At 40.5% G+C, this 25,952-nt stretch overlaps 1 protein-coding gene across 4 annotated transcripts in view; it reads left to right on the top strand.

The window, feature by feature from the left end:
* The first annotated feature begins 642 nt into the window (after positions 1-642).
* Positions 643-25,952, top strand: part of PLCXD3 (phosphatidylinositol specific phospholipase C X domain containing 3) — a 175,763-nt gene continuing 150,453 nt past the window's right edge. For 3 of the 4 annotated variants that reach the window (XR_009610693.3, XM_060634509.3, XM_060634510.3), the window contains exon 1: positions 644-1,009. Coding sequence is in view for 3 of the 4 variants with exons in the window: in XM_060634509.3 (XP_060490492.1) it covers positions 907-1,009 (103 nt within the window). In the remaining variant the exon portion in view is untranslated. Of the gene's footprint in view, positions 1,010-25,952 lie in introns of all 4 variants that reach the window. The other variant, XM_060634511.2, reaches the window with a different exon arrangement.

Genomic DNA, 25,952 nt, shown 5'->3' with positions numbered 1-25,952 from the left:
TAAATTCCACCAAATGGTACTGGCAATAATCACAGTATGTCACCAGGAAATGTGATTTTCTTCTATCATTGGGCTCTAGCCTTGTCCTGAGTGCCGTGAAAACGAGACAGAGGACATAGCTTTCCCATGGCGATAACAGATTTCTCATGATCCCAGAAACGAAGGGGTTGAAATGCTTCTTTACCTTGAAACGTCTGGAACAGGGTATCAGGAATTAAGTAGGAACCACCTGGAATTTACTGCTCTTTGCCTACAGCACAATTGCCAACCATTCCCCAAATTAGGCAAATGGTGATTAAAGACCACCATTTTGTTATACGCAGGGCTGTGGGCTCCGGCTGAGAAGAGGCACAACCTGTTGTAGCTTATAAAAAAGGAAAGCTCTTTGGTAAGAATGGAAAGTCCTGAGAGCCAGTAGGCGAGTCTGCTCCCCAGGAGGCGATAGCATCCCAAGTCCACTAGGATTTTAGCTTCAACCACCGGACTGTCTTTCGTCCAGACTGGACCAGGAAGTCACATCAAAGGGCCGAGCAAGACCCTGGACAAAGCAGCTGGGTGAACCAAGTTACAAAGAAGCCAAGGAAAGCTGCAGAATGGCGAGAAAAGGCAGAGACGCATAGGAGGGATAAGACGGGAGGAGGGAGGCGGGGAGGGAGGGGAGAGAGCAGAAAGCCGAGCACGGACGTCAGGAACAAAAGCTCCGGCGGAGTCTGGCGGAGGCACTAGGGGAGCACGGGGTGTTTTGAATAATTATTAAAATTAGCATGTGTCTGCGCCATCCTGTGGGTGTGGCGCAGAGCGGAGTGTAAACTCTAGCGGGGCCGGAGCAAACACTGGATTAGCGGCAGCAGCCTGCCAGCCTGCCCGGGAGTGTGGGGACCAGCGCGCGGCACGCCGACCGGCACGATGGCCTCGTCTCAGGGGAAGAGCGAGCTGAAATTCGCCGACTGGATGGCAACTCTGCCGGACAGCATCCACAGCATCCCCCTCACCAATTTAGCCATCCCAGGTAGGCGCGCAGAGGCTGCCGACGGGGCGCTCCACCCGCCCCGCCCTGCATGATCTGCCACGGAGTGGTAACTTGCCACGCTGCCCGAGGGAGAGGAGCTCGTCCCCAGGGGTGGGTCTCCGGCCAGGCGAGCGCGCGCTGAGAGCCTCGGGCCTCCTGGCGTTTTGCAAACCTCTGGGGACCGTGGCGCGGCGAGTCAAGGTGACTGCTGTTGCACTGGGCTGTGGAAGCAGGCAGGCTGTGCGAGAGGACTGGGGCAGGGGGAAGCCTCGGCCCTAGGGTCCTCCTCGTGCCCCCTCCCACGGTTTTCCTCCTAGACTCGGGGTGGGGGGGGGCGGGGGCGATTTCTGGGTCTGCGGGGTGACAGTGCGCGGGGAGCGCGAGCTGGCGTCCGAGGGCTCGGCTCCGGCTCGTGGACCTCCGACTCCATCCCTGTCACGGAGTCGAGCGGATTTGGTAGATTTCTCGGTTAGAACCTACCCGAACCATTAATATTCGTCCCCAGTCTCCTTTAAAGAGACAAAGCGCTTCCCGAAGAGCGATGAAAGTTCGGGGACCCGCGGCGGCGTGACCACTGCCCTTGACGGGGAGCTGAAGGGAGCGAGGGGCGGAGGGGCGCCGCTTCCCGGTTTGCGTGGACCCGGCGGGCTTGGCCGCGTGGTCACCGTCTGGATTGCGTTCCGAGTGCTGTTAGCGTCGTGTAGCGCCCGGGTCAGGAAAGCAAACCCTTGCGGACCGAGCGTCTGTTGCTTGGGACAGAAGCCCAGCAGGGAAACCTGCGTGAGCGGCGGCCGAAGGTGCGATGAACTGGTCAACCAAAGGGGAAAAAGCGGACAGTGCGAGCGTCCAGACAGCCTAGAAGGAAGTCCGGCAAAGCGAGGAAGAGACGCGAGGGATCCAGAGTCTTCAGCATGGCGCGCGCGGTTTAGACCAGAGAACTAGGCAGCTTTCTGGGGCGGGAGCGCTCAGTAGCCCCTAGCTCAGGTGTGCAAGAGAGAGGGACATTTCAGGGCGGACTACTACGGTGAGAGCTGGGGCCACGGCCATACTTGGTTACCAATTTGACTCTTCACTTGGGCTGCGGGTGCAGATGTCTGATCCCTCCAGGACCCGGCTAAAGGACAATTTACCCAAAGGTAGTTCATCCCTAGCCCAGAGCTCAGCCTGGTTATCAAGTTCACCCTTCTGGTCTATCTCCTCTTGACCTGCCCCATCCAGCGCCCCCTCTCAGCCACTGGAGGAAGACATAATAAAGAGGAAAGGAGAAAAAAACAAGAGAAAAGGGTTCTTTTGAAAAATCCCAACAGGCTGTATCTAGCCAGCAGCGCTGGAATTGATCAGTAACTCAAATCAGTGGTCGTTAGTCAAGTGGATGTTTGGCTCCTAGGACAGGCACAGGTTGCATTCTGAGGGCCAACCCCTGAAGGAAGGGTTTGTCTCCTTTTGCCCTTCTTCAAGAGGTTGCTTCCCAAGAGCCCAGGTATCTCCGAGGAAAAGAACAACCCAGCTTCTCCACCTTGCACTTACCCTGAGACCCGGGTGAGCCTCCAGATTGCTCTTTTGAAGGAGACGATAGAAAGTGCACAACTTTGTTGGCAAAATTTCACTCTCACTTCCACAGGCGTTCCTATCTTTTCTTGCTTTTTATTTGGCTTGTAGACGGTTGCTTTCATATGATCTCACCTGAGCATTTCTGTACACATAGAAAGTAATAAAGGCAAGGACTCTGATGCCAGCCTTCTGATAGATGACTCACCAGATATGCAGGGGGTTTAAAAGCCTAAGTTCACATTGCTAGTTCTGAGGGATGGTATGATACTATGTCAGAATCTATATTACATTTCTCTAATTCTTCACCTTTCAAAGCCATAGTATTTACACCAGATCACATAATCCTTCCCCAAACCTCATGAAGCACACTGTTTCTATTAACTCCATTTCATAGATGCAGCTCAGTGAAGGCAAATGATGTACCATCAGATAAATGATCTGGCCCCTAAAGTGGTCCTTGGGGAAAGTCTCCTAAGACTTTTAATAGGGAAACGCATTGGGATTTGTATCGGGATGACTCAGTGGCAAGAACTACTAACCAGGGTGAGGGGACAAGGAACGAGGCTTTAGCAGGATACAGGGCAATTTTCCTTTTCTTCCCATGAGTCAAAGTGAAAACCTGAGGTCAGAGACTTTGATATTCTGCTTGTCTTCCAGTAGAGGCATTGGGGGTGAGACTGGGAGGCTTCACATGAGACCCATTTTGAATATAGTACTAGAGGGGCTGTGGCATTGGACACAGTGGGAATTTTCACTGCTTTCCCAGCCCTTCTTAATATTATACTCAAAGCGAATCCCCTGCAAAGCATCCCATTCTCACCCCCAATACTTCTGAGGAAAAAAATGTTTTGCCAAATCCACACCCCTGAATTTCCCCAGGATTTTGTAAAGTAGGTTTGGTAGATCCATATATATAAATCTAGGTGTAAAAATGGGTTTGGTACTTTTCTGCATTGCTCAACTGTGAGAATTTTTGGAGGAAAAAAGACATTCAAACTTTGATACAGAAGACTAATTGGAGACTATTAAACACTAATGGAATAATTGCCTTAAAATCATGCTAATAGCTTCCTGGCTGCTACATGTTTACTTGGCCAGTTGCTGCAGCTTGAATTAAGTAATTATCTCCACCATTTAAAACCACTCCTGATGCACCATACAAGTGTTTCTGTGGAAGGGAACGCCTGCTCGGTCATCCACTAAGTTCAGGTTTTCTTAGGTGAAGCAACCAGAGAGTGAAGAGCTGCTTGATAATGAGACTACCCTCTTGGGGCAGCTGACCCAGATTATTCAGGGCTAGTGCAAAGAACAATATTCTTTCTTTCAAGGTGCGTGATATTCCCCACCATGAGTGCAGTTCTGGCATCTCTAAACATTTCTCTCCTGTCTGCGTCTTTAATGCTTTCAGAACCAAATCGCTTACTGGCTGTTTTGCATTTAAATGGCGTCATGATTTGGTATTGACTGGCCTAAGGAATTAAGTTAGTATTAGTAGTTTTTACTTCTAGTCTACTTTTCAAAAGAATGGTACTGTCAGAATACGTTGACAGTTACTCAGATTTTAGTCTCATTCGTCATTTCTTCCAGGCTCTGATGACACCAAACTAAATTTTCATTCATACATGTTTCTTTAAACAATATCCTGGCATTTTGGGTTATGAATGATACTTCCTCTCACTATGGGCAGGTGAGAGAGGATCGACAGAGATGCAAACAGAAAGACAGACTATAAAATTCAGGTGAGAGCGAGTCTGATGAATTTCTGGCATCATTACAGTAGAGTTCTAACTCTATAATCATGGTGCCTCCAGAACCATGGTAAAGAGATCCATCATTGGAGCAAGCAAGCTGTTGCTTGATCTGGGTAAAGTGTTAGTGATCTGGGTCTATGATAGGTAGTCATTCTGTCCAAAATTTGAAACATCGGGCAGGGTTTTATTATTCCATGGGAGGGATCGGCTGTGCGTTTTCTGATATGTGGTGAAAATCTTCTTCACATAATGAAGCAAACTGACCAAGTGACAATGAAAGATGGGCTAAAATATGTGGTATTGGAATTCAGAGAGGATGTATGTTTCCTTGGCATTGGAGGAGTTCATGGAGAAGTGGAGACCTCAAGATGGACCCCACAATCAGAGGCTCCTTACCCCACCCCTATCCTTGGAATGTATTTTCCACACCTGGAGCCCTTTTCAAGGATGCTGCCTTAAGAGAGTAAGTTGTTATCGAGACCATCTGGCAGTACACGTGACCGAATCTGGGTAAGGCCTCTAAGATTCTGGTGGGTGGGTGCAAAGATGTACTCTTCTTGAGGCCACTGAAGACAAGCCTTGTATGTAGGTTCTCTTGCTTTACTAAACTTGCCACCTACCAGGCTGGGGGGGGGGGGGGGCCTGCTTCTTTCTTTGGTCTCTCCTGCCCTCTGTGTACACAGGTCAGGGTTTAAACCAACGCTTAAACTTTCGATAAGGAACACAGAAATACTTTGGAAATCAATAATCATGCTGTTGATTTTGTTCATTTCTTCCAGAAAATGCCAATGGCAATGAAAAAGAGCAGTTTTACTTAGAGAAATTAGATGTTTATATGGTCCTGATTTCTGTGTTCTTGTGTCTGCTTTTATTAGTTTTTAATGTCTTTCCCTACAACGATCTCTTCTTGTTGCCAGTATTTCTGGAGCCAGCTGTCTTTTTCCTTTTCCTTGTAACTTACTATTTCTGTTTTGATTGGGATGAGACCATCTACAGGACATATCTAGGATTGGGTCTAATTGTACAAATTTCTTTTAAAAAGCAAATTTTTTTCCCTATAATTTTAGTCAGGGTGGTGACACTGAGATTAATCCTGGAAAGCAAACAAAAGCAACAAAATTGTTTAGGATGAATATCTTTCTTGTGTTGCCTTTCCAATTCCCAGTTTTGTTTTTGATTTTGCTAAAAATGAAAAATTAAATATCTGGAACATAATTTATTCTAGGACTTTTCTTGATGAGTTGAACTGAATCACCAACTTTTAATATAAAGTGATCCTGATGCCATTTTACAAAATGCTTTCTCATGTACACACATGTTTTCTACATGTTCTATCAGTAAACCTCCAAGGCTTTGCCACTCAAAGTTGGTCCAGGAAGCAGGGAAGGAATAGGGGAGCTTGTAGAAATGGAGCTCAGACTCCACCCCTCAGACCAGTTTAATTACAATGAGCATTTTATGTGATCCCCACGTCTTGTTTTTTTTTTTTTTTTTTATGTTTATTTATTTTTGAGAGAGAGCGCGTGAGAGAGCGCACAGCGGGGGAGGAGCAGAGAGAGAGGGAGACACAGAATCTGAAGCAGGCTCCAGGCTCCAAGCTGTCAGCACAGAGCCCTGTCGCGGAGCTCCAACCCACAAACTGTGAGATCATGACTTGAGCCGAAGTTGGACACTTAACCAACTGAGCCACCCAGGTGCTCCCCTCCCCAGGTCTTGTTATATACACATTTAAAGTTTGAAAAACACTGCTTTAGGGTAGCTTTAAAGAGATCCTTTATGTAAGTGGCAGAGCCAAATTTAAATATACATTTTTGAGTAAGCTCTTTCTATTGGACTATGCAGTCTATTTATGAGCGTTCCAATTTACAATCAGGCTTAGAGCCAGAATATGGGTATTTGACTCCAGGCTAATGGCCCAGGTTGGGAACATACTGATAAGCTGATATTATAGTTCCTCATGCACCTTGAACATAAATGTGACTTAATTGCTACCTAAGTGTTCAAATTAGGTCGCTGTGATAAATGTAAAACCTTTCCCCTCATTTCCTTAAAGTACTGCTATCAGCCATCAACAGCACTTAAAATCATCCTATCTGGTGATGCTTGTGGTCACTAATGACAATTTAGGAAACAACCCTGTGTTGGTTCGTTGTCCATTGGTGTCATTCTTCGTTACGTTACAGGCTCAGCTACTATTGTTGTATTTATAGGTTACAGATTCATTCAATTTATCTATAAGCTAGAACTTTTCAGTGTTGCTCTTGAGTAATCGTGGTATCATGAATGCAAAATGTGTTAAATTATCAGCATCAGAAAGCCATCAAAACCATAGGTGAACAATAAATTGATGTTTTATTAAAAAGGAAATGATTGAGGGGTGCCTGGGTGGCACAGTCGGTTAAGTGTCTGACTCTTGATCTCACGGTTTTTGAGTTCGAGCTCCACATTGGGCTCTGTGCTGATGGTGTGAAGCCTGCTTGAGATTCTCTCTCTCCTTCTCTCTGCCCCTCCCAGCGTGTGCTCTCTCAAAATAAATAAACTTAAAAAAAGGAGATGATTGATCTTGTTTATTTTGCAAACCATGCCTCATTTGTTTGAAGCATGGTTGACATGGAATAGATATATAAATATGGTTATAATTCACTTACTTGAATTTTGGTTATTGAACATAATATGTGTTCTAAAACAGTTAAAATTTTTAAGAATCCTCAAATTGCTTCAATGAATAACACAATGTTTACAGGTTAAGGCTTACACACTTTACCCTTATGCAAATTTCTCATATCTTTACTTAGAGTTTATTTTCTCATATTTGGTGCCAACCCTACCCAATCCAAATAGAGAGTGAATTACAAAGAAGAGGAATATGACTGCTGAGTGTCATATATCAGCAGTAACATAGGGAATATTCACGGGGGAGACTAACAAAAGAAGACCCAGGGACACAGAAGGTAGGGTTTCCTAAACCCTGCCACTCCCAAAGTAAAATCAGAATCATGGGGAAATTGTCTGTTTTGATACTTCCCAGACACCTCTTTAACGGACTTCCACATAGTTCTAGAAATCTCTGGTAAAATTCTTAAGTATGCTTTTTAAGCTGATTTTGGGGGCTACCACATACGTGGTATCCGCCATTTTTCTTCTTTCCTGTTTTGAGGACACTTTAAGGAGTTGTCACTTTTGCTGATTGGACATCTACAGGACCTGTGCTTCCACAATTTTTATACCCACAATACCACTGCTGCTGACAATCCCGCCACGGCCAGAGCTATGTCTGCAGAGACCCAACGTGGAGGATGTTAGTGTGTCAAAAAGGCCCTGGATTCCACTGTGGTCAGAGGCTCCCAGAACTGGTTTCCCTATTGTGGAAGCTGCTGATGCCAACTTCTGACCTGGTCTGCCATCACTGCTTGAGCTACGAATGCCAACATTGACAGAAACTTTTAATATTTTTGCCTAGCAGGGATGTCAGCAAAAGAGCTTTCTGAATCTATATTGATTCTTTTGTTGTTGCCCCCTCACCCTAGAACTCAGGTATGAGTTTATAAAATAGAAGATAATATGTAGGATAGACTTTGTTCCTTACTGTGAATTATTCTCAATTTTAGCCCACTCTCCATGCGCACGTGTGTGTGTACACACATATAGTGGTAATCGACTTTAACTATTTTTCCAAGAAGCTTGTCTTTTCCCTCTGCCCTGTAAGTAGACCTCTGGTGGGTGCTACCTAATTAATCCTTCCTCCGGACGGGTCCAGAGTAGGAATGCAGCTGGGGTCTATATTGTTTTTGGTGAGCAGCCTGGAACAATGTAAATAGAGCCAAATAAACTGACATACCTAAGGTAACTGCTGACACTGCCGTTGTTTGAAAGCAGAAGAGTAGAGTAATTGATGTACTCTGAGCCTTAAAAGTTTAAATCTCATGCATACATAGATATGTATACACATGTTTTATTGTTGATCAAAGGAGTCAGCTCTGTTAATATAGAAATTTTTACCTATTACGACCAATGAAGCTGCCTCTTACCTAAAAGCATTAGTTTGGGGAAACCGGAGAACATGTCATCTTGATGAGCACTCAAGGAACTTCTGGATACAATCATGGGACTTGATAGTTTCAAGAAGTTTATATATTCTCTTATTTCTCCTTCTCTGGGTGGGGTTAGGATCCATCTTAGAAGATTGGGGGCCAGAAAAATGCCTAAATCATATATTCCAGAAGGCAGGAAAAAGTGAGAGAGAAATTTACCATGGTTCACATGGAATTCTGCTGCCAGAAGCTTTCTACAGAGCCATATGTTTTTATTATGCTCTATTAAGAGAGGAAGATGGGTCAGGAAGAGGGGCAGGAGGAGATGGTTAAACATTCTTGAGAAGCAGCCAGGATTAGTCACCTCCGGAGGCCAGGTACTGAAGCAGATGGCACATTGATTTGTTAGATGTGCTCTTGTTATGTTCCTATCTTTCATCACAGACCCTGGGAATGGACAACTCTGTTACCACTCTATCTTAAATGCCAGCCAATACTATGTTTCACATAGAATTCTTCCTGTGAATTAATTTTTACGAAGCAGCCATGTTTATCCTTAGTCAACATTATAAATGATAGTTGTGTTCCTTGATCTACTTGGAGAATTTACTTCATGAAGAAAAGTGGACTAAGATGAATGGGTAATCTTAGTTGCCTGCTAGGCTTTCCTGGAGGTCCCCTCTGGCTTCTTGGGTGGCAAAGAGGAAGATGTGCTTGAAGGTGTCCTAATGGGCAAATGGGAACTTATCTCAATGCATGTCTCAGGCCACATTGCACTGTGGAAGGAGGAGGGGCAAGGGGAGGGAGAGGAGGAGGAGGAAGTCCAGGGCTGTTTTTTGTAGAGTTAGCTCTAAACATACTCCTGCCATGTCTTGCCCTGAGCTTTTCTCCCAGGAAAGGGTAGGGGAGAGGCGGTGTTTGGGGGTTGGGGTAGGTGGTCAGGGGGATGTGAAGATACTGACTTGAAAGTTGCTAGAAGGGAAGGCTAAAGAACTGTTTTGTTTAGTCTTGATCACACCCTCAGGTCCTTATTTCTCCTTGTATCTGTTCAAATTCCTTGGGTCCAGCATTAGAGTCCCAGTCTTGAAAATGTCCTTATTTCTCTTATCTCACTCTTTCTATCTGCTTACCTGGAAAAGCTTCAACTTCATTAACCTCTATTTTTTTTTAAACTTATTTAAATCCCAGAAAACTTCAGTGGCTAAACATTACTGGTGGAAAAATTACATAGCCTGGATGCCTCAACTCACTAGAAATTTCTGACCGTGTATCTTATTGTACATCCCCAGTAAATTAGTTTCCCTGTTCTCTAAGATGATAATTTCATATTTCTTCTTGCTCCTCAAATCAACTTGCTCCTTCCCACCTCACTCTAAACTTAGGACCTCATCTTATGTTTTACACACACACACACACACACACACACACGCACACACACACACAATATACGTACAGAGAAGAACTTCCTCAGTTTCCCATCATTAGCCCAGCAACCTACCTGCACTGGTTTCTACACATTCTGCTTTTTCTTTATGTAAGAGAAAGCCCTGGATATGTTCCTCCCTAAGTCCACCTTCTCTACTTGTGGTCTGGATCCCATCCACTTAAATCTCCTCAGAGTTTACTCCCAAATTCATCCCCTCTCTCTCCTGTGTCATTATTTTTCTCTACCTCTACTGGATCACTCCAGTCAGTATACAAACATATGTTATTATTGCTCCTCTTAAAAAAAAAAAGCCCTCTGGCTCCATACCAGCCTCTCTCTCCACTGTACTATTTCTCTCTGATATTTGTAAAAACAACTCCTCTGTCTTGAAGTTTCTTCCTTTTCTCTCTTTATTCCATGCTAATCTCATTATTTCCCTACCACTGGCACTAAAATTGTTTTTATCACGTTTGTCAGTGATCTGTATTTTGCCAAAGCTAATGGTTAATTCTATATCATCTTATTTGATCTTTCAAAATCATTTGATGTGTTTGACCCCACATCCTTTCTTAGACATGTTCTTCCTTTGGCTTCTTATGGCACTTAAAAAAATTGTGGTAAAAAACACACAACATGAGATTAACCCTGTTTTTAAGTGTATAGTATTATTAGTTATAAATATAGTGGTGTGTAGTATATCTCTAGAACTTTTTCATCTTGCATGACTGAAGTTTTATATCCATCAAATAACAACTCCCCACTTCCTCCCTCCACCACCCCTGGCAACCACCATTCTACTTTTGCTTTGATGGGTTTGACTACTTGATGCCATTTGAATGTAGTATTTGTCTTCTGTATCTGGTTTATTTCACTTACCATAATGTCCTCAGGTTTCATTCAGCATATGACAGTATTTCCTTCATTTTTTATGGCTGAGTAATATTCCATTATATGTATATTCTACATTATATTTGTTCATCCATTGATGGACAGTAGGGTTGTTTCTACATCTTGGCTGTTGTGAATAATGGTACAAGGAACATGGGAATTCTAGTATCTCTTTAATATCCTTATTTCAGTTTTTTTTTTGATAAATACCCAAATTTATTTTGGGTCTTTATGGAATTGCTGGGTCTTATAGTAGTTCTGTTTTTATTTTTTTTGAGGATCTGCCATATTGTTTTCCATAGCACCTGTATCATTTTACAGTCCCATCAGTAGTAAACAAGGGTTCCAATTCTCCACATTTTCACCAACATTTATTTTCTGTTGTTGTCTTTGATAATGACCTTCCTATCAGGTATGAAGTGATATCTCATTGCAGTTTTGATTTTAATTTCCGTGATGATTACTGATGTTGAACATCTTTTCATATACCTGTTGGCTATTTTTATGTCTTTTTTTGGAGAACTGTCTATTCAAGTCTTTTGCCATTTTTAAAGTTATTTGGTATTTTGCTATTTGGTTGTAGGGGTTAATTATATATTTTAGAAATTAATCCCTTATTGATATATTGTTTGAAAATATTTTCTCCCATTTCAGAGGTAGCCTTTTCACTCTATTAATTGCTCAATTACTTTCTTGCATGTGGAAGTTTTTTTATTTTTATTTTTTATTAAAAAATTTTTTTAATATGAAATTTATTGTCAAATTGGTTTCCATACAACACCTGTTGCTCATCCCAACAGGTGCCCTCCTCAATGCCCATCACCCACTCCCCCAACCCCCCATCAACCCTCAGTTTATTTTCAGTGTTTAAGAGTCTCTTATGGTTTGCATCCTTCCCTCTCTGTAACTTTTTTTCCCCCGTCTCCTCCCTGCTGGTCTTCTGTTGAGTTTCTCAGGATCCACATAAGAGTGAAAACATATGGTATCTGTCTTTCTCTGCCTGACTTATTTCACTTAGCATAACACTCTCCAGTTCCATCCACATTGCTACAAATGGCCAGATTTCATTCTTTCTCATTGCCAAGTAGTATTCCATTGTATATATAAACCACATCTTCTTTATCCATTCGTCAGTTGATGGACATTTAGGCTCTTTCCATAATTTGGCTATTGTTGAAAGTACATTGGGGTACAAGTGCCCCTATGAATCAGCACTCCTGTATCCCTTGGGTAAATTCCTAACAGTGCTATTGCTGGGTCATAGGGTAGATCTATTTTTAATTTTTTGAGGAACCTCCACACTGTTTTCCAGAGCGGCTGCACCAGTTTGCATTCCCACCAACAGGGCAAGAGGGTTCCCGTTTCTCCACATCCTCTCCAGCATCTATAGTCTCCCGATTTGTTCATTTTAGCCACCCTGACTGGTGTGAGGTGGTATCTGAGTGTGGTTTTGATTTGTATTTTCCTGATGAGGAGTGACATTGAGCATCTTTTCATGTGCCTGTTGGCCATCTGGATGTCTTCTGTTTTTTTTTTTTTTTAATTTAATTTTTTATTTTTAAAAATTTACATCCAAATTAGTTAGCATATAGTGCAACAATGATTTCAGGAGTAGATTCCTTAGTGCCTCTTACCCATTTAGCCCATCCCCCCTTCCACAACCCCTCCAGTACCTCTCAGTTTGTTTTCCATATTTATGAGTCTCTTCTGTTTTGTCCCCCTCCCTGTTATTTTTGCTTCCCTTCCCTTGTGTTCATCTGTTCTGTGTCTTAAAGTCCTCATATGAGTGAAGTCATGATTTTTGTCTTTCTCTGACTGACTAATTTCACTTAGCCTCATACCCTCCAGTTCCATCCATGTAGTTGCAAATGGCAAGATTTCATTCTTTTTGATTGCTGAGTAATTCTCCATTGTATATGTATACCACATCTTCTTTATCCATTCATTCATTGATGGACATTTGGGCTCTTTTCATACTTTGGCTATGTTGATAGTGCTTCTATAAACATTGGGGTGCATGTGTCCCTTCAAAACAGCACACCTGTATCCCTTGGATAGATACCTAGTAGTGCAATTGCTGGGTCATAGGGTAGTTCTATATTTAGTTTTTTGAGGAACCTCCGTACTGTTTTCCAGAGTGGCTGCACCAGCTTGCATTGCCACCAACAATGCAAAAGAGATCCTCTTTCTCTGCATCCTTGCCAACATCTGTTGTTGCCTGAGTTGTTAATGTTATAGGTGTAAGGTGGTATCTCATTGTGGTTTTGATTCGTATTTCCCTGATGATGAATGATGTTAAGCTTTTTTCATGTGTCACTTTTTCATGTTTCACTTTTTTTCATGTGTTGGTTGGCCATCTGGATGTCTACTTTGAACTGTCTATTCATGTCTTTTGCCCATTTCTTCACTGGATTATTTGTTTTTTGGGTGTTGAGTTTGATCAGTTCTTTATAGATTTTGAGTACTAACCCTTTATCTGATATGTCATTTGCAAATTATCTTCTCCTATTCTGTCGGTTGCCTTTTAGTTTTGCTGATGGTTTCCTTTGCTGTGCAGAAGCTTTTTATTTTGATGAGGTCCCAGTAGTTCATTTTTGCTTTTGTTTCCCTTGCCTCTGGAGATGTGTTGAGTAAGAAATTGCTGTGGCTGAGGTCAGAGATGTTTTTTCCTGCTTTCTCCTCTAGGGTTTTGATGGTTTCCTGTCTCACATTCAGGTCCTTCATCCATTTTAAGTTTATTTTTCTGAATAGTGTAAGAAAGTGGTCTAGTTTCATTCTTCTGCATGTTGCTATCCAGATCTCCCAGCACCATTTGTTAAAAAGACTGTCTTTTTTCCATTGGACATTCTTTCCTGCTTTCTCAAAGATTAGTTGGCCATACTTTTGCGGGTCCAATTCTGGAGTCTCTATTCTATTCCATTGGTCTATGTGTCTGTTTTGTGCCAGTACCATGCTGGCTTGATGATTACAGCTTTGTAATATAGCTTGAAATCTGGGATTGTGATACCTCCTGCTTTGGTCTTCTTCTTCAAAATTACTTTGGCTATTCGGGGCCTTTTGTGGTTCCATATGAATTTTAGGATTGCTTGTTCTAGCTTTGAGAAGAATGCTGGTGCAATTTTGATTGGGATTGCATTGAATGTGTAGATTGCTTTGGGTAGTATTGACATTTTAGCAGTATTTATTCTTCCAATCCATGAGCACGGAATGTTTTTCCATTTCTTTTTTTTTTTTTAATTTTTTGAACGTTTATTTATTTTTGAGACAGAAAGAGACAGAGCATGAACAGGGGAGTGTCAGAGAGAGGGGGAGACACAGAATCCGAAACAGCCTCCAGGCTCTGAGCTGTCAGCACAGAGCCCAACATGGGGCTCGAACTCACGGACCGTGAGATCATGACCTGAGCTAAGGTCGGATGCTCAACCGACTGAGCCACCCAGGCGCCCCTGTTTTTCCATTTCTTTGTATCTTCTTCAATTTCCTTCATAAGCTTTCTATAGTTTTCAGCATACAGAAAACTTTTACATCTTTGGTTAGTTTTATTCCTAGGTATTTTATGATTCTTGGTGCAGTTGTGAATCAGTTTCTTTATTTGTCTTTCTGTTGCTTCATTGTTAGTGTATAAGAATGCAACTGATTTCTGTACATTGATTTTGTATCCTGCGACTTTGCTGAATTCATGTATCAGTTCTAGCAGACTTTTGGTGGAGTCTATCAGGTTTTCCATGTATAGTATCATGTCATCTGCAAAAAGTGAAAACTTGACTTCATCTTTGCCAATTATGATGCCTTTGATTTCCTTTTGTTGTCTGATTGCTGATGCTAGAACTTCCAACACTATGTTAAACAACAGCAGTGAGGGTGGACATCCCTGTCGTGTTCCTGATCTCAGGGGGAAAGCTCTCAGTTTTTCCCCATTGAAGATGATGTTAGCTGTGGGCTTTTCATAAATGGCTTTTATGATGTTTAAGTATGTTCCTTCTATCCCGACTTTCTCAAGGGTTTTTATTAAGAAAGGATGCTGAATTTTGTCAGATGCTTTTTCTGCATCGATTGACAGGATCATATGGTTCTTATCTTTTCTTTTATTAATGTGATGTATCACATTGATTTGTGAATATTGAACCAGCCCTGCAGCTCAGGAATGAATCCCACTTGATCATGGTGAATAATTCTTTTTATATTCTGTTGAATTCGATTTGCTAGTATCTCGTTGAGAATTTTTGCATCCATATTCATCAGGGATATTGGCCTGTAGTTCTCTTTTTTTTGCTCTGTCTCTGTCTGGTTTGGGAATCAAAGTAATGCTGGCTTCATAGAATGAATCTGGAAGTTTTCCTTCCCTTTCTATTTTTTGGAACAGCTTGAGAAGTATAGGTATTATCTTTGCTTTAAATGTCTGGTAGAATTCCCCAGGGAAGCCATCCGGTCCTGGACTCTTATTTGTTGGGAGATTTTTGATAACTGATTCAATGTCTTCGCTGTGGGTCTGTTCAAATTTTCTATTTCTTCCTGTTTGAGTTTTGGAAGTGTGTGGGTGCTTAAGAATATGTCATTTCTTTCAGGTTGTCCAATTTGTTGGCGTATAGTTTTTCATAGTATTCCCTGATCATTGCTTGTATTTCTGAGGGATTGGTTGTAATAATTCCATTTTCATTCATGATTTTATCTATTTGGGTCCTCTTTTTTTTTTTTTTTTTGAGCAGTCTTATAAGAGGTTTATCAATTTTGTTTATTTTTTAAAAAAAACAACTCTTGGTTTCATTGATCTGCTCTACAGTTTTTTTAGATTCTATATTGTTTATTTCTGCTCTGATATTTATTATTTCTCTTCTTCTGCTGGGTTTGGAGCGTCTTTGCTGTTCTGCTTCTATTTCCTTTAGGTGTGCTGTTAGATTTTGTATTTGGGATTTTTCTTGTTTCTTGAGATAGGCCTGGATTGTAATGTATTTTCCTCTCAGGACTGCCTTCACTGCATCCCAAAGTGTTTAGATTCTTCTATTTTCATTTTCATTTGTTTCCATATATTTTTAAATTTCTTCTCTAATTGCCTGGTTGACTCATTCATTCTTTAGTATGATGTTCTTTGACCTCCATGCTTTTGAAGGTTTTCGAGACTTTTTCCTGTGGTTGATTTCAAGTTTCATAGCACTGTGGTCTGAAAGCATGCATGGTATGATCTCAATTCTTTTATACTTATTAAGGGCTGTTTTGTGACCCGGTATGTGATCTATGTGCATGTGAGAAGAAAGTATATTCTGTTGCTTTGGGATGCAGAGTTCTAAATATATCTGTCAAGTCCATCTGATCCAAGATATCATTCAGGGCCCTTGTTTCTTTATTTATTCTCTGTCTAGATGTTCTATCCATTGTTGTAAGTGGAGTATTAAAGTCTCCTGCATTTACCACATTCTTATCAATAAGGTTGCTTATATTTGTGATTAATTGTTTTATATATTTGGGGGCTGCTGAATTCGGTGCAGAGACATTTATAATTGTTAGCTCTTCCTGATGGATAGACCTTGTAATTATTATATAATGCCCTTCTTCATCTCTTGTTACAGCCTTAATTTAAAGTCCAGTTTGTCTGATATAAGTATGGATACTCCAGCTTTCTTTTGACTTCCAGGAGCATGACAGATAGTTCTCCATCCCCTCACTTTCAATCTGAAGGTGTCCTCAGGTCTAAAATGAGTCTCTTGTGGGCAGCAAATAGGTGGGTCTTGTTTTTTAATCCACTCTGATACCCTATGTCTTTTGGTTGGAGCATTGAGTCCATTTACACTCAGTGTTATTATTGAAAGATACGAGTTTAGAGTTATTGTGATATCTGTAGGTTTAATGCTTGTAGTGGTGTCTCTGGTACTTTGTGGTCCTTGCAACATTTCACTCAGACTCCCCCTTAGGATCTCTTATAGAGCTGGTTTAGTGGTGACGAATTCCTTCAGTTTTTGTTTGTTTGGGAAAACCTTTATCTCCTTCTATTCTGAATGACAGACTTGCTGGATAAAGGATTCTTGGCTGCTTATTTTTTCTGTTCATCACATTGAAGATTTCCTGCTGTTCCTTTCTGGCCTGACAAGTTTCAGTAGATAGGTCTGCTACTACCCTTATGTGTCTACCTTTGTATGTTAGGGCCCGTTTATCCCTAGCTGCTTTCAGAATTCTCTCTTTATTCTTGTATTTTGCCAGTTTTACTATGATATGTAGTGCAGAAGATCGATTCAAGTTATGTCTGAAGGGACTTCTCTGTACCTCTTGGATTTCAATGCCTATTTCCTTCCCCAGATCAGGGAAGTTCTCAGCTATGATTTGTTCAAGTACACCTTCAGCCCCTTTCTCTCTCTCTTCTGGAATTCTTATGAAACGGATATTGTTCTGTTTGATTGCATCACTTAGTTCTCTAATTCTCCCCTCATACTCCTGGATTTTTTTTCTTTTTCCCAGCTTCCTCTTTTTTCCATAATTTTATCTGCTAATTCACCTATTCTCTCCTCTGCCTCTTCAGTCCATGCTGTGGCCGCCTCCATTTTATTTTGCACCTCATTTATAGAATTTTTAAATTCATCATGACTATTTTTTAGTCTCTTGATCTCTGTAGCAATAGATTCTCTGTTGTCCTCTATGCTTTTTTCAAGCACAGCGATTAATTTTTTCAAGCCCAGCGGTGGCTATTATTCTAAATTCTTGTTCCGTTATATTGCTTAAATCAGTTTTGATGAATTCTTTAGCTGTTGCTACTTCCTGGAATTTCTTTTGAGGAGAATTCTTCCGTTTCATCATTTTGGCTAGTTTTCTGTCCCTTATGTGTTTTAAAAGCTTGTTGTGTGCTCTGCACCTGTGAGCACTGCTATATTAAAGGAGGGTCATACACTGTCCAGGGCCTGGTGCTTCAGGAGGTTTTTTTCTGGAGATTGTTACTTGCTCTCTGTTGTTGTGACTTTGGTTATTTTATTACCCTACTCGTAGCAATATTATGGACCCTCCACCAGGTGTGCTTTGATTTGTTCCTTGGAGTAGCCCTGTAAAGGAAAACAGACAAACAGGAGAAAAAACCCACACAAACGCACAAATAAGTAACACAAACAAACAAAAACAAAAACCTAAAGAATAAAAACAAAAAACCCCAAAACACCGACTGCAAGTAAAGGAGAAGGTGGAGGTGGAGCTAAGGGAAGAGCACAAACAAGGAGAGAAATAACAGGAATGGGGCGGGGGCGGGGGTGGGGACGAAAAAATAAACATTGATTAGGCAGAGAGACTAAAAGGCTTAATCCAGAAAGATAGAAAGGAAAATAAAGATGGAGGCGGGGAAAATAAAGTTACCCAGATGGAGAAACTATATGGCTTGATTATTCCAGAGAGAGAGAGAAAGTGTAAAGAAGGAAGTGTAGAACATGTATCAAGACACTGGATTAAATATGTTTGTTTAGACAGACCAATAACCAGAGTAACCAGCCTAAGGGGAGGGAAGAGATAAGGAGGAGAAATGGGGGCAGGGGGAGAATATATCTTGATATCCAGAATTGACCTAGAGTTAATCCAGGCTGCATCACTTGTAGGTAGTAGCTGTCTTCAGGGTCTCTGCCCTTCCGGTGGATATGCAGTTACCCAGTGCAAGGGGGCGTGGTTTGGCGTAATCTGAACCTACCTCCACTATGGGCCCTGGGAGTGATCCCTGAGGCCTCGCCTTGGTGGTGGTGGGGCAGGAGGGGGGTGGATGGTGATTCCCCAGTCTCTTCTCCATGGAGCTGAACCCGGTGGAGTCAGTTTGAGTCGTCCTCACTGTGCCACTGGCAGAGATTGGGTGGTCCTTCTCTCTCTGCCAACTCCTTTGACTCTGCACTTGGCTAGGATTCAAAGACCCACTCCATGAGCTCTGGCCCTGGGGAGGCGCCTCTTAGTGCTGCAATATGTGGTCCCAGCTGGCTTTGTCTGTGCCACTGCACTTCAGGGAGGTCTGACTTCTCCTACTGCAGACTGAACCGCTGCCCTCTCCTCTACCAGCCCCCAGGGGGGTGGACACAGGCAGGCTTTATCCTTCCTACAGCATTCCAGGGAAACAGTGGCCTTATCCTCCTGCAGAGTGTACCCTCAGCCCAGCCACTGTGCCTGGGGGTGGCAGACGCAGGCAGGTTCTGTGCTATCACGCAGCCCTCCAGGGAGGCAACTGCTTTCTCCAGCTGTGAACTCAGCCTCTGACCTACCCCGCACCCAGGCCTGACTCCCCTCCTCCCCAGGTGCACTAACAGGGAGCCGGCTGGATCCCTCTCAGTCTCAGTCTGAGGTCTTTCTCCTGTCCAGATATGGTCCTGCACTTCCCTAGCTGCTCTTTCTCTTCTTTTTGTGTCTTCTCAGAAGGGGGTCTCTCCCCTCCATGCCCACATGGCCTTTTTTTATCTCTGCCTGTTCGCAGTTACCCACCTATCTTTTTTTCCAGCTTTCCCATTTTATTCCTAGAAGATTCCGTCTCTTTTCCTCCCAGGCTCTGGTGTTCAAAGTCCTTTGGCTTCTACACTTTTTTGTTTGAGAGACGCTGGAATTATGGATTTCCCCCTACTTCTCCACCATGTTGGCCCCCACATGTGGAAGTTTTTTAGTTTGTAATCCCACTTTCCTATTCTTCTGTTGTCTGTTCTCTTGGTGTCCTATGCAAGAAATAATTGCCAAGACAAATGTCCAGAAGGGTTTTCCTCATGTTTTCTTCTAAGAGCTTTACTGTTTCAGGTCTTATATTTAAGTCTTTAATTCACTTTGAGTTAATTTTTGTGTATGGTGTAAGATAAGGGTCCAATAAATTCTATTCTTTAGAATGTAGATATCCAGTTTTCCCAACACATTTATTGAAGAGCCGATATGTCATTGTATATTTTTGGCAACCTTGTCAAAGGTCAGTTGACTGTATGTATATGTGTTGGTTTAGTTTTGGGCTCTCCATTTTGTTCTATTGATCTATGTGTCTGTCCTTATGTTAGTACCATACTGTTTTGCTTACTATAGTTTTGTAATATGTTTTGAAACACAAAGTATAAGTCTTCCAGCTTCTTTTTTTTTCAAGATTATTTTGGCTATTTGGGTTTTTTGTGGTTTCTTATGAATCTTAGGACTGTTTCTTCTATTTCTGTACAAAAAGGTCATTGGGATTTTGATGGAGATTGCATTGAATCTGTAGATAAATTTGGGTAGTCTGGGCATGATAACAGTATTGTCTTCCATCAATGAACAGGGGATGTCTTTCCATTTATGTGAATCTGTTTATGTCAATCTGTTTCACAAATGTTTTACAGTTTTCTGGGTACAAATATTTTATCTCCTTGGTTAAGTTTATTACTAAATATTTTATTGTTTTTAATGCAGTTACATGGGATTATTAATTTCCTTTTTGGATTGTTTATATTTATTTTTTAAGTTTATTTATTTTGAGAGAGAGAGGGAGAGTGAGAGAGAGAATGAGCAGAAAGGGGCAGAGAGAGAAAGAGGGAAAGAATCCCAAGCAAGCTCCTCACTCAGCACAGAGCCTGACTCAGGGTTTGATCTCACAAACAGTGAGATCATGACCTGGACCAAAATCAAGAGTCAGACACTTGATCGACTGAACCACCCAGGCACCCCAGGATTTTTTTTTTTTTTTGGCATATAGAAAGGAGACTGATTTTTGTATATTGATTTTTGTATCCTGCAACTTTACTAAATGCATTTATTCCAACTGTGTGTGTGTGTGTGTGTGTGTGTGTGTGTGTGTGTGTAATCTTTAGGATTTTCTACATATTTGATCATATTATCTGCCAGCCAAAATCATTTTAATTCTTTCTTTCCTATTTGAATATCTTATTTTTCTTGTAGAATTGCTCTGGCTAGGTCCAGTACTGTGTTGAATAGAAATGTTAAGAGTGGGCATACTTGCTTTGTTCCTAAGAGGTTTTAGCTTTGAGTGTGATATTATCACAGACATTTCATATATGACCTTTTTGATGTTAGGGTCATTTCTTTCTACTCCTAGTCTGTTTAGTTTTTTTTTTTTTTTAATATGAAAGTGTGTTGAATTTTTTTTTTTTTTTTTTTTTTTTTTTTTTAATTTTTATTTTTGGGACAGAGAGAGACAGAGCATGAACGGGGGAGGGGCAGAGAGAGAGGGAGACACAGAATCGGAAACAGGCCCCAGGCTCCGAGCCATCAGCCCAGAGCCTGACGCGGGGCTCGAACTCACGGACCGTGAGATCGTGACCTGGCTGAAGTCGGACGCTTAACCGACTGCGCCACCCAGGCGCCCCGAAAGTGTGTTGAATTTTTGTCAAGTGCTTTTTCTGCATCTGTTAAGATGATCATGTACTTTTAATCTTTTATTATGTTAATGTGATGCATCATATTGATTTTTTTTTTAACATTGAACTATCCTTGCACTCTTGTGTTAAATCCCACTAGGTTATGGTGTATGAATTTGGTTTGCTACTATTTTGTTGAAGAGTTTAGCATCTTTAACTCATCAGGGATATTGGCCTGTAGTTTTATTATCTTGTAGTGTTTTTATCTGGCTTTGGTAGCAGAGTAATGCTGGTTTCGCAAATGAGTTTGGAAGTGCTACTTTTTAATTTTTTGGAGGAGTTTAAGAAAGATTGGTGTTAATTCTTTAAATGTTGGGTAGAATTCAACAGTGAAGCAATCTGATTTCCAGCTTTTCTTTGTTTAGGGATTTTTGATTACTCATTTAATCTCTTATTAGTTATAGATTTGTTCAGATTTTCTGTTTCTTCATGATTCAGTCTTGGTCAGTTGTGTGTTTCCAGGAATTTATGCATTTATTCTTGGTTATACAGTTTGGCATATAATTGCTCATATTAGTCTTTTTTTGAACTGTTTTATTTCTGTGGCCTCAATTGAAATATAATACATATATATAAAGAATATATTGTTTTTATGCATTTGAGAATTTCTCATTCTATTGATTTCTAGTTTTATTCCATTGTGGACAGAAAAAGACACTTGGTATGATTCTAATCTTTTAACATCCTTGAGACCTGTTTTGTGACCTAACATATGATCTGTCCTGGAGAATGTTCCATGTGTGCTTGATAAGAATGTGTATTCTGCTATAGTTGGATGGAATATTTTGTGTATGTCTGCTCAGCACATTTGGTCTATAGTGTTCAAGTTCTCTGTTTCCTTGTTGATCTTTTGTCTAGATGTTCAATCCATTCTCCAAAGTGGAATATTGAAATTTCCTATGTATTTCTCCTTTCAGTTTTGTAGTATTTGCTTTGTATATTTAGGTAATTTGTATATTTACCTTGTAAATTGACCCCATTGTCAACTAGGTTTTATCTGTGGGATGCAAAGATGTTTTAACATATACAAATCAATAAATGTGATATCCCACATTAATAAAATCAAGAATAAAAATCATCTGATCATCTCAGTAGATGCAGATAAGCTTTAACAAAACTCAATGCCATTTCTTGATAAATTCTCCCAACAAATGGGGTATGCAAGGAACATACTTCATAAAATAAAGATCATATATGACAAAGCCATAGCTAACTTCATACTCAATGATGAAAGCTAAAAGCTTTTTCTCTAAAATCAGAAACAAGATAAGGGCGCCCCCACCAATTATTCCTATTCAACCAAGTATAGAAGTGCTACCCATAGCAATTAGGCAATAAAAAGAAATGAAAGGCATACAAATTAGAAAGGAAGAAGTAAAATTGTCTGTTTGCATATGACATGATCTTATATGTAGAAAACCCTAAGAACTCAGCCAAAAACCTGTTAGAACTAATAAACAAAGTCAATAAAATTTCTGCTTAGAAAATCAGCTTACAAAAATCGGTTGTCTTTCTATACCTAACAACAAAATTTCTGAAAGAAATTAAGAAACAATTACACTTACAATAGTACGAAAAAAACCCCCAATAAAATACCAAGGAATAAATCTAACCAAGGAGATGAAAGATTTGTCCATTGAAAACTATAAGACATTAATGAAAGAAATTAAAAAAGACAGATTAATGGAAAGATCTCCCATCTTCATGGATCATAATATTGTTAAAATGTCCATACCACCCAAAGCCATGTAGATATAGATTCAGTGAAACCCCTATCAAAATTCCAATGGCATTTTTCACAGAAATAGAAAAAAACTATCCTAAAATTCATATGGATCCACAAAAGACCCTGAATAGTCAAAGTAATCTTGAGAAAGAACAAAACTGAGGCTTCACAATTCCTGAATGAAAACTATACTACAAAGCTATAGTGATCAAAGCAGTATGGTACTGACATAAAAATAGGCACATTGACGAATGGAATAGAATCAGTAGTCCAGAAATTTATCCATTCATATATGATCAACTAATATTTGGCAAGACATCCAAGAATAATCAATGGAGAAAGGATAGTCTTTTCAATAAATGATGTTGGGAAAATTGCTACTTGCATGAAAAGAATGAAATTGGACCTCTATCTTAACTATACACAATAACTAGCTCAAAATGGATTAAAAACTGAAACTGTAACACTCTTAGAAGAAAACACATGGCAAAAGTTTCTTAGCATTGGTCTTGGCAATGACTTCTTTGGATACGACACCATATGTATAAGAAATAAAAGCAAAAACCTAAACCAAAGAGGTAAAATATCTGCATACTGAAAACTACAGAAAGCTTATGAAAGAAATTGAAGAAGATGCAAAGAAATAGAAAAAAATTCCATGCTCATGGGTCGGAAGAACAAATATTGCTAAAATGTCAATACTACCCAAAGCAATTTACACATTCCATGCAGTCCCAATCAAAATTGCACCAGCATTCTTCTCAGAGCTAGAAAAAACTATCCTAAAATTTGTATGGAACTGGAAAAAAACCAGAATAGCCAAAGTAATGTTGAAAAAGAAATCCAAAGCTGGAGGCATCACAATTCTGGACTTCAAGCTGTATTATAAAGCTGTAATTATCAAGACAGTATGGTGCTGGCATAAAAACAGACACATAGATCAATGGAACAGAATATAGAACCCAGAAATGGACCTACAAATGTATGGCCAACTAATCTTTGACAAAGCAGGGAAGAATACCCAATGGAAAAAAAGACAGTCTCTTCAGCAAATGGTGTGGGGAAAACTGGACATTGACATGTGGAAGAATGAACCTGGACCACTTTCTTACACCATACACAAAAATAAACTCAAAATGGATGAAAGACCTAAATGTGAGACAAGAAACCATCAAAATCCTAGAGGAGAAAACAGGCAACACCCTCTTTGACCTTGGCTGCAGCAACTTCTTACTTGACATGTCTCCAGAGGCAAGGGAAACAAAAGCAAAAATGAATTATTGGGACCTCATCAAGATAAAAAGCTTCTGCATACTGAAGGAAACAGTCAACAAAACAGGCAACCCCCCAGAATGGGAGAAGATATTTACAAAGGACATATCGGATAAAGGGTTACTATTCGAAATCTATAAAGAACTTACGAAACTCAACACCCAAAAAACAAATAATCCAGTGAAGAAATGGGCAAAAGACACAAACAAAAGACACTTTTCTTTAAAAAATTTTTTTAGTTTTTATTTATTTTTGAGACAGAGAGAGACAGAGCGTGAGAGGGGGAGGGGCAGAGAGAGAAGGAGACACAGAATCCGAAGCAGGCTCCAAGCTCTGAGCTGTCAGTAGAGCCCGACGCGGGGCTCGAACCCATAGACCATAAGATCATGACCTGAGCTGAAGTCAGAAGTTCAACCGACTGAGCCACCCAGGTGCCCCAAGACACTTTTCTAAAGAAGACATCCAGATGGCCAATAGACACATGAAAGGATGCTCAACATCACTCATCATCAGGGAAATACAAATCAAAACCACAATGAGATAACACTTCACACCTGTCAGAATGTCTAAAATTAACAACTCAGGAAACAACAGATGTTGGTGAGGATGTGGAGAAAAGAGAATCCTTTTGCATTGCTCATGGGAATGCAAATGATGGATCTACTCTGGAGAACAGTATGGAGGTTCCTCAAAAAATTAAAAATAGAACTACCTACAACCCAGCAATTGCACAACTAGGTATTTATACAAGGGATACAGGTGTGCTGTTTCCAAGGGCACATGCACCTCAATGTTTACAGCAGTGCTATTGACAATAGCCAAATTATGGAATGAGCCCAAATGTTCATTGACTGATGAATAGATAAGAAGATGTGGTATTTATATACAATGGAAATATTACTCAATGATCAAAAAGAATGAAATGTTGCCATTTGCAATGATGTGGATGGAACTAGAATGCATTATGCTAAGAGAAATAAGTCAGTCAGAGAAAGGCAAATATCATATGATTTCACTCATATGTGGAATTTAAGAAATAAACAGATGAACACAAGGGAAGGGAAGGAAGGGAAAATAAGATAAAAACATAGAGGGAGGCAAATCATAAGAGACTCTTTTTTTGTTTTGTTTTAATGTGTGCTTCTTTTATTATTTTTATGAAGATCATCTTTTTTATATGGTCAGGGGCCATTGGTTTTTCTTTTTTTTAACTTGTTTTATTTTGTATTTTTTAAAATTGACATCCAAATTAGTTAGCATATAGTGCAACAATGATTTCAGGAGTAGATTCCTTAGTGCCCCTTACCCGTTTAGCCCATTCCCCCCCAACCCCTCCCGTAACCCTCAGTTTGTTCTCCATATTTATGAGTCTAATCATAAGAGACTCTTAAAGACAGAGAACAAACTGAGGGTTGCTGGAGGGATGATGGGTAGGCAGATGGGCTAAATGGGTGATAGGCATTAAGGAGGGCACTTGGGATGAGCACTGGGTATTATATGTGAGTAATAAATCAGTAAATTCTACTCCTGAAACCATTATTATGATATATGTTAACTAACTTGGATTTAAATAAAAAAATGCATTCTCCACATTTTTAACAGAAAAAAAAACCTTCTTTGTCAAAAAAAAGAAAAGAAATAAGCAAAAATGAATAAAAGCACATCACAGCACCTGGGTGGCTCAGTCAGATAAGCATCCGACTCTTGATTTTGGCTCAGGTCATGATCTCAAGGTTTCTGTGTTCAAGCCCCACATTGGGTTCCCTGCTGATAGTGCAGAGCCTGCTTGTGATTTTCTCTCTGTCTCTGTCTCTCTCTTTCCCTCTGTCCCGCATTTATGCTCAAAATAAATAAACTTAAAAAATTAAAAAAATAAATAAAAAAGCAGGACTATATCAAACTAAAACCCTTCTGCACAGCAGAAGAAATAATCAACAAAATGAAGAAGCAACATATAAGATGGTAGAAAATGTTTG

This window comes from Panthera onca, chromosome A1, assembly GCF_046562875.1.
Source record: "Panthera onca isolate mPanOnc1 chromosome A1, mPanOnc1 haplotype 2, whole genome shotgun sequence".
NCBI classification, from domain to species: Eukaryota; Metazoa; Chordata; class Mammalia; order Carnivora; family Felidae; genus Panthera; species Panthera onca.
The sequence above is the reverse complement of the archived record's forward strand: the minus strand, read 5'-3'. Positions and strand labels throughout refer to the sequence as shown.